Below are 15384 nucleotides of genomic sequence, written 5' to 3' on the forward strand. Positions count from 1 at the left end.
TTTTATGAAACCTGGAAAATCAAATGCAATCTGTTTCTTGATTAAACATTGGTTTTGATCAATGTTTGCGACTTGTTTCAACTGTGTGAGAGAAAAGACTAGCTTTGAGAAGAGATCTCGTCCAATGATGGGTCTATGACCATCTAACACTACTGTTACGTCAGCGCCCATGGCTATCCAGTCATTACATTTGATTGATGCATTAATCACACCAAAGATCTCGATTATATCATTAGAGAAATTTTTCAGGTCATGTATCTCTGGTGACTGTACACAAAAACTTTCTTTGCACTCTGACACCACCGTGTTTGCGAGACTTTTATTAATAATTGTGCACACGCTTCCCGAATCCACCAATGCTTTTGTCTTTGTATTTCCGACACAAATGTCTAAATTCACCGGTTCCACCTCTCGAGTGTCGCTTTTAACTGAAATCATCGGCACACAATTATCATTATAGTCGTCATAATCCGAGTTATAGTTTGCGTCGTAGATGCTCTGCTGCTGGAGTAGTCTGTCTATGTTATTGACTTGTTCGGCCGCTGTTGCTGAGGTACCCACTGTGGCCGCCTCAGAAACAGAATCATCTACATTATTTACTCTGGGTTTCGGTTTATATGGGTGTTTAGGTTTTCGACAAACTTTTGCGAAGTGGTTAACAATACCACAATTTTTGCATTTTTTTCCACGGGCAGTTCAATTTTGCCTATGTGAAGCTGACCATCTATAGCCACAGGTTGGACAAATTGTAGGCTTGACGAATTGGCGAATTGGTTAGTCGATGGACGTAATCTATTCCAGGATCCTTGTACATTATTCACTGTCGTACTTCTAATTTCGTTTGTGGTCGTCTGAGCTGAGGTCCCAGATATTTTTAGCTGATTTTGTATTCCCATTTCAATGTTCATTGCAATTTCAAGTGCTTTTTTTGCTGTTCTTGTCTCCTTTAGCAATTCACTTTGGCTTTCACAATCTTGCATGTTTGCTATGAAGACATCACGAATGATTGATTCCTCGTGGCTTCCTAAATCGCAATTCAAGGATAGTTCCCGAAGACAACCGTAGAACTTTTTCACAGGCTCTCCCTTCAGTTGTTTCCTGGTGAGAAACTAGTAAACACCCTATCTAGACTTTCCCAAAGATCCTTTGTTGTTACCCGATCAATCTGGATATTCGGTTCTTGGGAACCAAATATTCGTCTACCCTCCATCCCCAGGCTGAGATACGTTAGGGAGACTGCTTTGTATCACAATACTTCCAGGGTTTTTCACCGCACAATATACCTACGAGTTCTATTTTCTGAAAACGATTTAGCCACGAGTTCTTCAATTGCTCGTTTCGGATTCTTCGATCTCTTTCGCTCTGAGATGTGCTGTTTTCAACATTATCCTCGTAAATAGGTTCAGGAGGTTGGATGCCCTTGTCTGGGGGATCTTCGAGAAGAATGTCGTTCGAAATGCCCTCTTTTGCTATGATAGCCAACTTCAACATGATCTGCCAGCGGTGCCATCTCAAGGGTGGTTCTAGTGTTGGTTTCTCCCAAAAGAGTTTGATTCCAAGGAGTGCACGTTCTTTGGTTGCTGACTGCGCCATGTGATATCCCTGACCGTAGAGATACGTATGTGAGCCAGGAATCCGCTCAGAAATTGTAGAGTGGGATTCGAGGTTGGAATCCAAGCTGTTACTAATTTGTGGGATTACCACTTTTAGTTTTGCTTAGCAATTGAGCTACGATTGTAGCCGTATTTTATCTGACGTGGAAATCCTCCTCGAATCCAATAGGATTCTTCTTATTGGCAAACAGAGTAGATTAAGAGCAACTGAATTAAGTGATGAAATTTATGAGAATGAAATATATTTAAAAGTGGGTGATGTGAACAAAACTGAAAAGTTGACTTATTAGTTGGCGGCAAACTTAACATATGTGAACTATGACTTTTAGTCAGACAAGGGCAAACTTAAAGTGATACTATACTTAAACAACAGAATATGAACTTAATATGGTACAACCGTACCACAGACGGAAATATGAAAAAATGGCTTTAATATTGACAAAAAAATTGATCAGGATTTTAAATTTTTTTTTAAATTTTATTTGTCATTTATTCTTCAAATCTGATCGATACAAAGTTCGATACAACGTATTTTTTTTCGTTTTTTTTGGAAAAGTTTTCATTAACAATTTACAAACGGACATATTTCAAATGATTTTATTTTCCCTGTTTATCAGGGCAATATCAAATATTTTGAACAAACTGAAAATCGAAAAAAAATAGTGTGAAGCGGTAGAGAAACGTGGTGAAAGATCATAAAAATGGCTAAATCTTTACTGAAAAACGTGTCTTTCTAAGAATTTGTGTCTTTCTATAATTTGTGTCTTTCTATAAAAAGTCTCTTCTTAAAGTGAAAAGTTTTTGCTTTTCTAAGGTACCCTCGAAAAAAACTACTAGTTGTCTGAATGGGTAGAATTTTGACCAAAATTGTTGACTAAATCTTTTTCTGCTACTGCTCTTCCGTCACTGGATTTTTATGATTGTAACTGAACAATGATACCCTTAGATTGATTTTTGATTTTTTTTGTATCACAGTGAGGAGGGAGTACAAAGATACTTAGCGACTTCTTGCATATTTTAAATGATGGGTTGGAAGAGAGGAGTTCTGTGAAGACCTGGATGCTTTGTAAATCATTGAAAGTGTCTTCTTAAACATGAAATATTGATAGACATTGCTGGAAAAGCAATTATCGCGAAATTTTTATTTCTCCACCTGGATTCTCCAATAAATAATGAAAACTAAAAACAATTACTCTGATCACTCTGTGTTTAAAATGTTTCAGTTCTCGGTGGTAACTTCTCGTCTTTCAGGTGCTTACCAGTGTGGTAGAAAGGGAAAGGAAAATTGTTTTGCTAATTTTTTGCAGCAGTTTAATCGATATTCTCATTCCTGAACAGTCAACGAATTCGAAATTTGTTTCTTCTTAGCTGAATTCTGATTGGCTGAGCCACCAGTTCCAGATTTCTTGTCATTTCCGCTCATTTGTCGCCTTTCGTTCGATCTTCTCTCTGAATTAGATCCAGATTTTGCTCCATGACTGATTTTGTGGGAGTGGGCTCTGATTAGGGTTTGTAAGAGGGTTTTGTGAAGTTCGTTGTATGTTCTGTTGTCTACATCGACTGGGGTGTAAATTTTGACGTCTTGAACTGGCCTGAAAATGTAGCTTAGTTTGAACAGACAACTAATTGAAAATTTGCGGTTAAAGAGTGGTCAAAATAAACTTTTTTCACCGCAAAGCGCCCGCGTGTTTTAGCAGTGAATGCAGCAAATTTTTTGAAGATTTTGCGGTGAAATTAAACCTAATTGTTTTCTAAATGTTAATTAAACGCAATTTTTTGTCAAAATCAACTCGACCGGTGGAAACAACTGACCTCTTTGAGAACAGCCAGACCTTTAACCACTTCGCTTCCAATCATAAGGTATACTCTGATATTTCGTTTTCATGTAAATCAGATTCACTCCACTATGATAAAATATATGCGCTGGGTTTTAGCAAATTTTAGTGGCTTCAAGTGGGGAAGTTTTAGTGGTTCCCAGTGGGAAGTGGAGGATACAGTGTGAATGTTGTTTATATGATACGATTTAGCATATATCATTGGTGTCATATGAAGTTTCTTCTCGTTCATTCTTATTATCGATGAGACTGTTTTCGGGGTCTTCCAAGTTTTGAAGATTTTGCGGATGCAGTGGAGCGGGTACTTGGCCGTCTCTAAACTGTCTTGATGCCAATGGGTGTGTGAGTTTGTTCTTCTTGAATTGTTTCTACATTTTTAAATTGGCGGCTCTCTTGTTCGGTAGTGAATGTTCTGCCATTCCACCAATATAACAGCAAAAGAAGGTTTCTTGAAACTTTTAGAAGGTTGCCGTATCTGTTTGCTCGGTTTTTCAATTCCGTAGAAAATAGGTGCTGTACAGAGTTTGTTCGAGTTTTCTGTGAATTTGTTGCATGCAGACTGCAAATTGAAGTTTGGCATAGCTCGATTGCTCCTGTCTTTCGACAGAAGATTGTGTTGAATATCGCCCCAAAACTAGATTTTTTTTTGGTTTATGTGGCGCAAGTGCTATTTGAAGTTTAGAATTTGTGGATGAATCCACTGATAAGGTAAAGCTACCCCCAGGCGAGACCGGATGGTTATCTTGCAAGATTCTGCCAGAATCTTGCAAAAAAACGGTTATCTTGCAAGATTCTGGTAGAAAAATTGTTATCTTGCAAGATTCTGGCAGAAATCTTGCAAGATAACCATTCGAAATCGACTGGGGACTGCATCTGCGTATTGTTTTTTCTTCATTTTCTCTTCATTTCTTTTCTTTCAAGTGTTCAGCTACCATTTATTCCGTCGATTTGTTGTAAGAGAGCCGCCGCCTTTGGGCATACACCTAAAATGGATGGTTAGACCACTCCGCGATTGTTTCAAAGAAAGTCAGGTAGCTATTTTGGATGCGAACATTGAGTTTTCCAGCCTCTTTAAATGTTGATATTGTCAGTGATGTTTTGACGACCGTATTTGCCGGGGCTAATGTCTATTAGTTGGACCTAACTTTATCCTGAATCTCTTTCCGTTTCCAATTTACTGGCCGGCTAATTTAACTTTTCAGGAGTCTTTTGCTTCAAAAGATCGGGTTTTTAAGTTTGGTGTGCAGTATGAAACGCTGAACCCCATATCCAGAATCGCGATGTCTCCAACCAATCTGCATTTGAGCCTCGCATATGGCTTTCGCAATACGGTGGTCACATCTGTCCAAATTAAGCCAGCCGTTGTCATTGATATAGTTAGCCACCCGAACAGTCTCTTGGTCTTAATAATTTAATCGCATCAAACTGTCCTTGTCTGAAATCATTTCTCATCTTTTGAGCTGACTAAAACCATATAGTCGTCCTAAACGTGCCTTTGAAGGAAGATATGGAAATTTTATAAAACCCCTCTGCCTCGCGAACATGGTCCGAATAGAACGGAGGATGAGCTCCCCGTCCCAAGACACCAATAGGCAAACCAGACTTGAGTTGTGGACAAGGAGATCTGGTGTGACCGAGTTTATAGTCTGGTTTCAGTACCGCTGTTCAGTATGGCTCATAATGATTGATGATTGAGGTCTGCTCGGCTTATATATGATGGCTATGTGAATGCACCAATTTGATCTCCAAAAACTGCGCTCTTCTAACAATTGGGGGTTATATCATTAAATTAATTTTTTCAAGGCGCTTCTGCATTTTTAAGTCAGCATTGCCCTGGTTCGGCCTTGGGTCTGTTCAGCTGGACCAAGGTTCCGGAACATTCCGTCTTGGACGGGGTGTGTCCTTTGGATCTGCTTGGTATGGCCCAGAGTGATCAAAGTATGTTCAGTCAGGCCTAAACATGGCTTTCGGTCTGTTCTTAGTTCGGTCTGGACCCCTCTCAGCGAATGTCTGGTCCACTTTTACGGTAGGGAAGCTCGTCCTGAAAAATTTGGGGCGCCGACCTGAGTGATGATGTTGATTTCTTACCTGTCGCGATTTCCTTGCTTTATCTCGTACACATACAAGTCCCTGCACGTGGAGCCAAGTGTGACGTCACTCTTGCGACACCATTCTAAACAAGCACGTTGATTGGACCTTACCCGAGTCGAAAATAGAAGTTAATCTTGTAAGATCTTCCAAGATTTAACAACGTCATGTAAGAATCTTGCAAGATCTTACAAGATTAACCTCTATTTTCGACTCGGGTAGTGACATATTAAGCCAGTACTGAATTATTATACTCTTACGTGAAATGATATTACATAGCAAAAGTTGCATTTGCTAATTTCGAGTCTTGACTTTTTGTGGACAAGTGACTGTATATACTTCTTCATATATTCTCATTTAACATCACTTTTAGCCACGATGCGAAAGCTATACATTATCTGCGGACAAATGTGACAGGAAAAGCATGAATCTCGGATTGTATTGGTAAATAAGGAAAACTTTCCGGATGATGAAATCATGTCAGTGTTGTCCATCCTTGCTCATAACAGTCATCGTGGACAAACGCGATGGAGGTTTCCAAAATTCAAGCAAAGTTTTAACAAGATTTGTCTTCTTTCACAATTGTCCACACACGCTGACAAGTGTATAGTTTTAAAACATGGTCGAGAATTACACAGTCAACTTCTAGTGAAATTTATCGTACCTTTTACAAATTAAAGATCAGTACTGTCTCAAAAAGTTTTCTGTGATAGGAAAAATGACCTTATCACAAGATGAACATATTGGATACACAGACTTGAAGTTTTGTGATTCAGTGCTGGCTTCCCGTGACGAGGAATTTTGTTTTTCACTTGTAAGAAATCGTCGTTGTTTAATCGTTTTCATTAGACAAAAACGATCAAAGCCCTTACGTGGTAATCGTCGTTTTGTTCGTTATTTCGTCGTTATTTTTATGTAGGAAATGATTGTTTTTCAAAAAAACGATGAAAAAACTATCCCCGCTGGGATTCGAACCCTTGAACTCCTGATAAATTTACCTGATGCACTGATTTACAAATTTGTAACCACAGCTTTGTTGGTGCATTTTGTTTGCAACCCCTATAAACATGCAAACCCTATGCTATTCTGTCATAATGACTTTCTACTTAATGAAACATATTTTGTAGCGGGAGGATAAGCAGTTGATTAATTGTCAGAAAAACGTGAAATGATGGCAACGCTGAGAAAATCAGTATCAATGTCATACACTTGTTGGTTTACACTGAATAAGCTACAAAAACATACTTTAGCAAAAAAAAGCTTACGGAAAATTCGAAAGAGGTTAGGGAAGATCATAAAAGAGAACCCACATTACAGATCAGATAACACGTCAAATTGTCCGTTGACAGTTTTTAGTTCAAATTCGAACCCCTCTGTAAGTTGGTTTCATTTCATATTTTAATCCATATTTGCTTAATTACCGGTGTGAGTTATACTTATGTTTTTTTTTTTGGATCGAATAGCAACTTTAATCGCATTGCTGTCATCTGGACATTAAGGCACAAATTCTTGTCAAAACACTTGCGCGATTAGCAAAACATCTTAAAATTATGCGCTCTTTTGGTGCCGACCCAGGCATGTTTGATCAAAAGGTTGAAAACTAGTTAAAATTGTGTACAACTTTAATCACATTTTCCCAGAAAAACTGGTAAAAACAATGCAGCATTAACGTTGGTTTAAAACGGTAATACTGCATTGTTTTTACTAGTTTTTCTGGTAAAACGTTTTTTTTGCGTTTCAAACAGTGTTTCAGTTAGGTATTTATGAACGATCACCATTTTTTGACTACTCGTGCGCTCCAGTATGTGAAATCAAAAAATAAATTTATTCGTTATACACTGATTAGTTTCAAATGTCAAAAACTTTCGGTGTCAAGATTGTTTAATTGCTCGGTCCTATTTTTCATCCTCATATTTTGCCGGTCCTATTTTTCATCCTCATATTTTGCCGGTTTCTGTTTTGTTTGCTTTTATCTTGATTTTACAACAATAAAGGAAGAGTAATTCACAAAAACGAATCAATGGGAGTGCAGCTCAACATGAAGAAACTTGCAAGACATACATTCAAATTGCGAGATCTTAAAAGAGATCCATCATTGACAAGATGTTTGCGAGATCTTATTATATAACCATATTTTGGAAGACTCTTGTAAGATCTTACAAGATAACAATCCTGTCTCAGTCCAGGTGCTTAGAGGAAAGGAAGAAACTGCAAGATCTTCTTTGCAAGCTATTTTCAACCAAATAACTCTTAATCAAAAATCTTTAGTTTTTGTTGCTTGTCCAGTGTTCGAAGGTGAAAATTTTTGTAACTCGAAGGAGAGTTTCGGTATTAAAGATTTCTGATTCGCCATGCCTTTCGCACTGTTCAAAGAAATTTTTGTTCAGTTGTCGCCGAGTACTGTTCGTTCCTTTGCCCGCCCAACATTCTGAGGATAAATTTGTTAACCCATAGTATAGCTAAGGTGCTGGTTTTGACCAAAAGGTCAAAGGCAATTTTCTGGCAACTGGCCGCAATGTCAAGTTTCATTGTTTTGTTTTTCCCTAATTCCTGTATAGTCCTGTGTCCTGTTGTTTCCGGACTCAAACGCGATGAATTTCATCGGTGTTTTTGTTTTCTTGAGAGAGGACTGAAACGCTTTTTTGATTTGCTTAACAATTTTAACCGCAATTTTATTCATTCGAGTAGTCTTTTCCGAATAAGCTTTCACGCATTTTCTTTGTATGAAAGATTCTTCAAAAGGCCAGATTTTCATTTGACGAAATAGAACATTGTTTTTAGATAGATTAGAGCCTCGAAAATTCTTAAAACAATTTATTTGGAATTTGCTTCAAAATCATAGATTTTTTGCCAGAAGAACTGCGTTCCCGATAGACTGCGACGGTGTATAATATATTAGCATATTTGTTTTAGAAAATAGTTTATTTTATGATTTTGTCAGAAAATGAGGTTGGAGTTGTCACTGGTTCTGACATTAAACTTTAAGTGGTTGTTATGCTCTTGTCACAGCCTAAACAGCGTGAAAAACTCAGCTTTAGATTGAGTTCACGTGTCAGAAGATACAAACAGTTATTAGGGAGTATTAATTCTATATAGAATTAATACTCTCTAATAACTTTTTGTATCTTTTGACACGTGAACTCAAATCTAAAGCTGAGTTTTTCACGTTGTTTAGGCTGTGACAAGAGCATAACAACCACTTAAAGTTTAATGTCAGAACCAGTGACAACTCCAACCTCATTTTCTGACCACCACACAAGTCGAACGATCAAGCGATGATGGAAAAACTTTAGGACTAATATCCCAAAACCACCGAGCCTGTTTATGTACCTTTGTGCTCCAGCAGGTCAAATGGTGCGCCCTTGCTGTCGCATAAAAGAATGGCAGGGTCATCATTTTCTAGTTCCAATCCAAACTCCTCTATCTTCTGCGTTAGATATTTGTTGAACACTATCCGAGAACAGTCAGTATTGATGAGGAGAAAATCGGAACCTGAAACGTTTCACCAACGAACTAGATTTTAGCCTGTGAGATCTAATAAGATTTATCATAAAACTTAAAAAATTTTGTTTTGAGGCTTAATTTTTATCCTGCAGATTTTACTGTGAGAAAAAAACAATTCGTCAAGAAAAATTTTGTAGATTGTGCTGAGATTGAATTGTAATAATATTTTTGTAAATGGGTAACAAAATCCCACCGACAAACACAAATATCTGTTGAGATCCATAACATGGTATATATTAATAAATGGTTTGTCTCACCTCTTATCAAGATATAGAAACTTTTATTCAATCTAAAAAGCTCGTTGGTTTTTTCACAAAGATATTGAAAAGAACAGCCGAATTGCTGTTTACCGTAAATAGCACAGAAATTGTTCCTACCCCGACATTTGCACCATAAAACGTTTCCTAGACTCCAAAAGAGGAAAACAAAAAATAAAAAAAATTTCCTGGAAAATAGCCGGCCCGACTCCACTGGTTTGACGTTCTGAAGTCTTAAACATTGTAATGAACCATTCGTCCAAGTTTATTCGGCACAGAAGACCAATTACCAAAAAACAAAGAAGGACAAGTCCTGATTACAATTCGAAGAAGTGAATTAATTGAAGACACCAATACCAGCCCCACCCCCCCCCCCCCTCCTTCAAAAATAGCCTCGGATATTAAACCGCCAATATTCTTTTAGAAAAATTTAGAAAAATAGTCTGATGGTACAAAACAAACTTTGTAGAAAACCACTGCAGACAAAGTAAAAGGACCAAATGAACAACATTTGGAGAAAACAAACAATTTTTACGAATGTTTTTACGAATTTACGGAAATCGCTCAAGAAAAGCAGCAAAAAATTCAACCAAAAGTTTGAAAATTGTCGAAAACAAATGTTGTTAAGCCAAATTAACTGTGACCATTCAGAATTGAACCTGAACCTCTAAATAAATTCAATTATGGCTCATTGAAGAGCAAATTTTACCTATCATTAATGAGACTATCCGACAGGACAGTAGTTTACAATTATAAAACGCTCATAATCATACAAATAACAAATCGGTTTGGAAAACCCGTTAAGTAAAAGTCGTTAACACCTGCAGTGTGGAATAAAAAAACTAGATGATTTTAAAGAAGCCTTTGAAAAGAGCAAATGAGACCACTTTAACTATTTTTTGAAAGCAAGTGATGTAAAAGTGGTGAAAACTGTAAGATTTGAGTAAAAACTTTTAACTTAATTTAAAATGTGAGATTTTTAATTGAGCCATGTAAAGCTTTTTCTAACGAGACTAAGTGAAAAAAAACAAAAAAAAATTAAAAAAAATCAAACATCCAGAAAACTTATTATATTTTTTTCGAAATCAGTTAGCCTCGAAGACGTTACTACTGTTAATTTAAATTCAAATCAGTAAATTAATTTAAATTAGTTTTAATAGAACCTTGGAGATTATTTGTTTTTGATGAGACTAAACAATAAAACAGAAAAGAACGAAAAAAACTCAAAATTCATATAGAAAACTGTTATTTGATGACAAATAGTGTCAAGGTTTTTGAAAACCGTTAGTTGCATTTTGAGTGTTTTAAACAAGTGCAACTTAGCATTTTTATAACAAGCTTAAAACTTTTTGAAGAAACAAAAAAAAGCAGCAAACAAATCAAACTGGCGCACTTGGGGAAAAATTTAGTTTCCAAAAACCGAAAAACTGCTTCAGCGTCATTTTTTCACAATACCTTTAGAAATAATTTTAATCTCAATGTCCTCTCCTATTAATGCTCCGGCATGGCTGAACAATTTGACCTCTGATTTACAGGAAAAAGTGAAAAAATTGTGAACTGATCTGAAAAAAAAACGAAAGCGCAGTTCTAATGGTCAAAAAGATATTAACAGAACCTAAGTTTGAAATAGATTCTCCGAAAGAAAAACAAAAAAGCACAAATTTGGTCTCCAAATTTTCAAAAAAATTAGTCTTTTAGACTCAAAATTACGCCATGCAATCGTCTTCAGCATATTGAATATTTATGGGCTACTGAAATTGATATTGGAACTGAGGCCCAATTCTGCGTAGAAAACAGTTCATCAAAAATGTTGCACAGCAAACAAGTGAAAAAATTTCCAAGAACAGAATGAACTCATTGAAAAATATATTGAGCGGGTGATAAATGCGAAATCAAAATTAAATCTCCATTCAGTAATTTTTAAATTGAAAAAGGAGACAGAAAGAAAAGACAAAAATAATCAATCTCAAGTTTTAAAAAGTACTTCCGATTGCATTCAATAGCAATAGCGATTCAAAAAGATTATGTTAAATGTACACAACGTTGAAATAAATTTTTTTTGAGTCACAGTGAACTATTTGAAAATCAGGAATTTTTTTTAAAAAAATGAGAACAAATTACTGAAATAACTTGATTTTTTAAAAAATGTTTGTATATTTTTGGGTCATCAATACCCTTAGAAAATTTTAATATAAAAGCTTCACCGTCAAAACAATTATGTTTAAGAGGGGAAGTGACATTTAACAATGATGCTTTTATTATGTTTAACAAAGAGAGTTTGGAATAGGGACAGAGAATATCTTCTACAGAAATGCAGAAAAAAATTACAACATTAACATAAAATTGCAGCACTTCCTCTTGTTAAGCTTCAGGGAAACAGTTCTTTTTATTCTTGATTTCAAAATTTTTCAATTTTTTACATCAATTTAGGATTTTTATGCTCAAACACAGTTGTAAAGACAAAATGATAAACAAATTTAAAAAAGGAAATTTTCATGACTGTTTTTTATATTTAGCTGTTTCTTGATGTGATTGACAAAAAATTTAAATCAAATTCTGCGACAAAAAATGCATGTTGCATAAGAAATAAACAGAAGAAAAAATAGAAGTATCAAAATTCTTTAACAATTTTGCTCAAACACAGTTGTAAAGACAAAAATGATAAACAAATTTAAAAAAGGAAATTTTCATGACTGTTTTTTATAGTTAGCTGTTTCTTGATGTGATTGACAAAAAATTTAAATCAAATTCTGCGACAAAAAATGCATGTTGCATAAGAAATAAACAGAAGAAAAAATAGAAGTATCAAAATTCTTTAACAAATTTGCTCAAACACAGTTGTAAAGACAAAAATGATAAACAAATTTAAAAAAGGAAATTTTCATGACTGTTTTTTATATTTAGCTGTTTCTTGATGTGATTGACAAAAAATTTAAATCAAAGTCTGCGACAAAAAATGCGTGTTGCATAAGAAATAAACAGAAGAAAAAATAGAAGTATCAAAATTCTTTAACAAATTTGTTCAAACACAGTTGTAAAGACAAAATGATAAACAAATTTAAAAAAGGAAATTTTCATGACTGTTTTTTATATTTAGCTGTTTCTTGATGTGATTGACAAAAAATTTAAATCAAAGTCTGCGACAAAAATTTTAACAAATTTGATTTCTTTTAAAACTGCTCAAGGTTCTGATTATTAGAACCTTTAAAACAATTTTTGTATTGCTGAAACCCAAATATTAGATCTAGAAGAATTCAAGTATGTCCGTTAGGCCAAAACGCACTGTTAATGACAAACAGTTCTTTAGAAAAAAATTTGCAAAACTAACACTTTTCTTGTTAAAGTTACAAATGAGCAATACATACATACATCTCGAAAAGACTTTACCGCAAGACGTATACAAACAAACAAATTCAACTTGATTTATTATAGACACTTAAGAAAGCAGTTTTTGTTTTAATCAAAGCAAAAGATCAAAGCTGTTCTTATTTTTGGTGGTTCTAAGGGCTGTGCTGTGCATAGGCAATAGAGAGGATGGGGGTGGGGGGTTCCAATTCTACACTTAATAAGCTTTCTAATGGTAGTACCACTTTTATCTTTCTAGAATGCGTCAAAATTTTTTCGATTGTGACGGGAGAAAAAAAGTTGGTCTGCAATATATCGTCATTACTTTTTCGTTGAAAATGCTGGAACAACAAAAAGATCTTACCAAGTTGAGGAAGAAAAATTTTGACAAAATTGCAGTAACTTCCCATCAAACAAAGTAAACGAAATATTGAATTATTGTTTAAAGCTCATCAAAGCTATAAAATTTAATTGCTCAAAGTGTAATTATCAATAAAGGACAACAAACATAAGAATCAACATTGTGATCCTATTTTAATAAACAAAAACAAAAAAAAGTCTCAATTTCTGAATAATTCCATTAAAAATTTTTTGAAATAGCCCAAATGTATTTTGAACTCAAAAAGGATAGAACTGTCGTGACAGAACAGCATGAGAGAAACTGTATTAGACTATAATCATTAAAGTATAATTTTGACCACTTGAAGTAACAACACCTGCTTAGGATTTACTACTTTACAAAAATTCTAATCCGATCGAATAAAACCCAATGCTTAGCAAAAAAAACTTAAACATACTTTCATTTCTGTTCATATAATCGGAAAATATCTTTTTTAAAATAGCGGTCTGTTTTATGAATCAGGATTTGGTCTCTTTTTTATCTTGTCACAAGGCGGTGTTTACAATGGTGCGGCATTAAATATTTATCATCGAGTATTTCCTACAAGAAGGTTTCTGATGCAGAAACTCAACACTGATAACATTTATCAACTAATTTTATTTATCTGAGGTAAAAAGCTTCTTGTCGAAAAGAAGCAACTGATACAGCTGCTCAACCTTTCGTCATTTTATTTTTTTGGGCCCCAGTGAGAAACTAACCCACAAATACTTGCCAGAAACCGGTTCAAAACGAGAGCGCGCGGTCATGGCGTATAAATTGTTCGTACAAAAGTTTTGAAGATGATTTTTTTCTTGGTTAATTTTTTTTATTTCATTGGCCAAACAGGAATGATTGGAATTTTAGAACTATTAATCTGACTATAAATGGTCCTCGAAAGCACAAGAAACCTTCAGTTGGCTTTCCAAATATAGGTATAGTTTGGTTGGTGAACAGCAAGTAATTAGTGTCAGTTAAGCATGTATATTTGGAAAAAGAATGCTCGTTATTTGCTTTTGTTTTGTTTTGTTTCCTTGGATTAATTTGCCTTTCGGCTGTTTTTGTCAGGACATGCGTTTCGTTTTGTATGTTTTCTGTCATCAATCAGTTTTTGTGAGACATATCGCTAAGCAATGTTACAATTTTGAACACAATTTGAACTCCTTCAACAAAAAAATAACATTCAATTAGGATTCATATAAATCTAACAATGAGCAGAATTGGCAAACGTGAAAATATGAAAAGAGTTTTTAGCATAACTGAAAAACTAGCAGACGTTTCTGCCCAAATGTGCACCAAAGTTGTCGCAACCAAAAATGTTTCTCTCATTTGCCTACAAGACAACAGAAAAGAGTTACAGTGAACATATCATAGAAATTACAGTAAAATGAAGAACAACAGATCTGGGCTAATTGCGGGAAGCATATAAAAATTTTTAGAACTCTATTTTCCTTCAATTAACTCTTAAAAAAGCTTTAAAATGTGTCATAGACTGTTTTTTATTGATACCCAGATGATTCTAGAAGAAACTATAAATAAACTCAGATGAAATACCGCACGTAAACAAAAAGTTTTGTGTTAGCAGGATTACGAACACTGTAGCGCAACAACCCCGATGAGGCGGGACGAGTTTTGGCAGGTTAGAGATTGAAGCTGTTCAAGCTCAAAAGACGTTTGAGAGAATAAGAAATAATTTTAGGAGATTCAAAAGAGAAGAAAATTGAGAGGATTTTAGCAAAAATCAGTCGTATATATAGTCTAAAAGATAAATATAACATTTACAGTGTACATTTGTTAAAAGGTTAATGTATCAAAAATCAAGCGATTTTGGGGCGTATGAGTGGGCGTCATTTCATTATTACACGCAAAATTTTCTTCACTTGAGATGGTTCACAGAGTTGCATTTCCTAATCAATATTAGTAGATAAATATCAATATTTGACAAACATACAGATCTAAACTGATTTGCATTCATTTTCTAAATTGTGAGCTGCAGTTGTCGTTACAAATCTGGTAAGTTTGTTTTCTTTCTGAGTTTATCAACATTAGTTAAGTTTCTAAGCTCTAAGATATTTTCTAAGTTCTTTTCTGTGCTCCAATACCCCCACTCAGGTTTTTGCCGCTAGGTAAGAATCTGGACTCGCCCAATAGTTGTTCTCGATGTTGTTCTACTTTCTGCTGTGGCAAAGATTTTGTCAGAAGATCTGCTGCCATTTCATCTGTTGGCGTGTAGATCAATTTGATTGAGTTGTCATCAAAACGATCTCGGATGAAATGATATTTCGTGTCGATGTGCTTTGATCGTTTGTGAAGCACCGGGTTAGTTGCAAGCTTTATGCAACTCTGGTTGTCTCCAATGGTTGTGT

General features: G+C 35.1%; 1 protein-coding gene across 1 annotated transcript; it reads right to left on the reverse strand.

Annotated features, from left to right (window-relative positions):
• Positions 1 to 2740: 2740 nt before the first annotated feature.
• On the reverse strand, positions 2741 to 13308 carry LOC142354298 (uncharacterized). The gene is made up of 4 exons (XM_075406561.1): positions 13007 to 13308; positions 8867 to 9028; positions 5537 to 5621; positions 2741 to 3205 (listed from the first exon to the last, which is right to left on the reverse strand). Exons 1-4 carry the CDS (start codon positions 13050 to 13052, stop codon positions 2938 to 2940), a joined length of 561 nt encoding a protein of 186 aa, XP_075262676.1. The 5' UTR covers positions 13053 to 13308; the 3' UTR covers positions 2741 to 2937.
• Between the last annotated feature and the right edge of the window lie 2076 nt (positions 13309 to 15384).

Source organism: Convolutriloba macropyga, chromosome 15 (genome assembly GCF_964194025.1).
Source record: "Convolutriloba macropyga chromosome 15, txConMacr16.3, whole genome shotgun sequence".
In the NCBI taxonomy this organism is placed as follows: Eukaryota; Metazoa; Xenacoelomorpha; order Acoela; family Convolutidae; genus Convolutriloba; species Convolutriloba macropyga.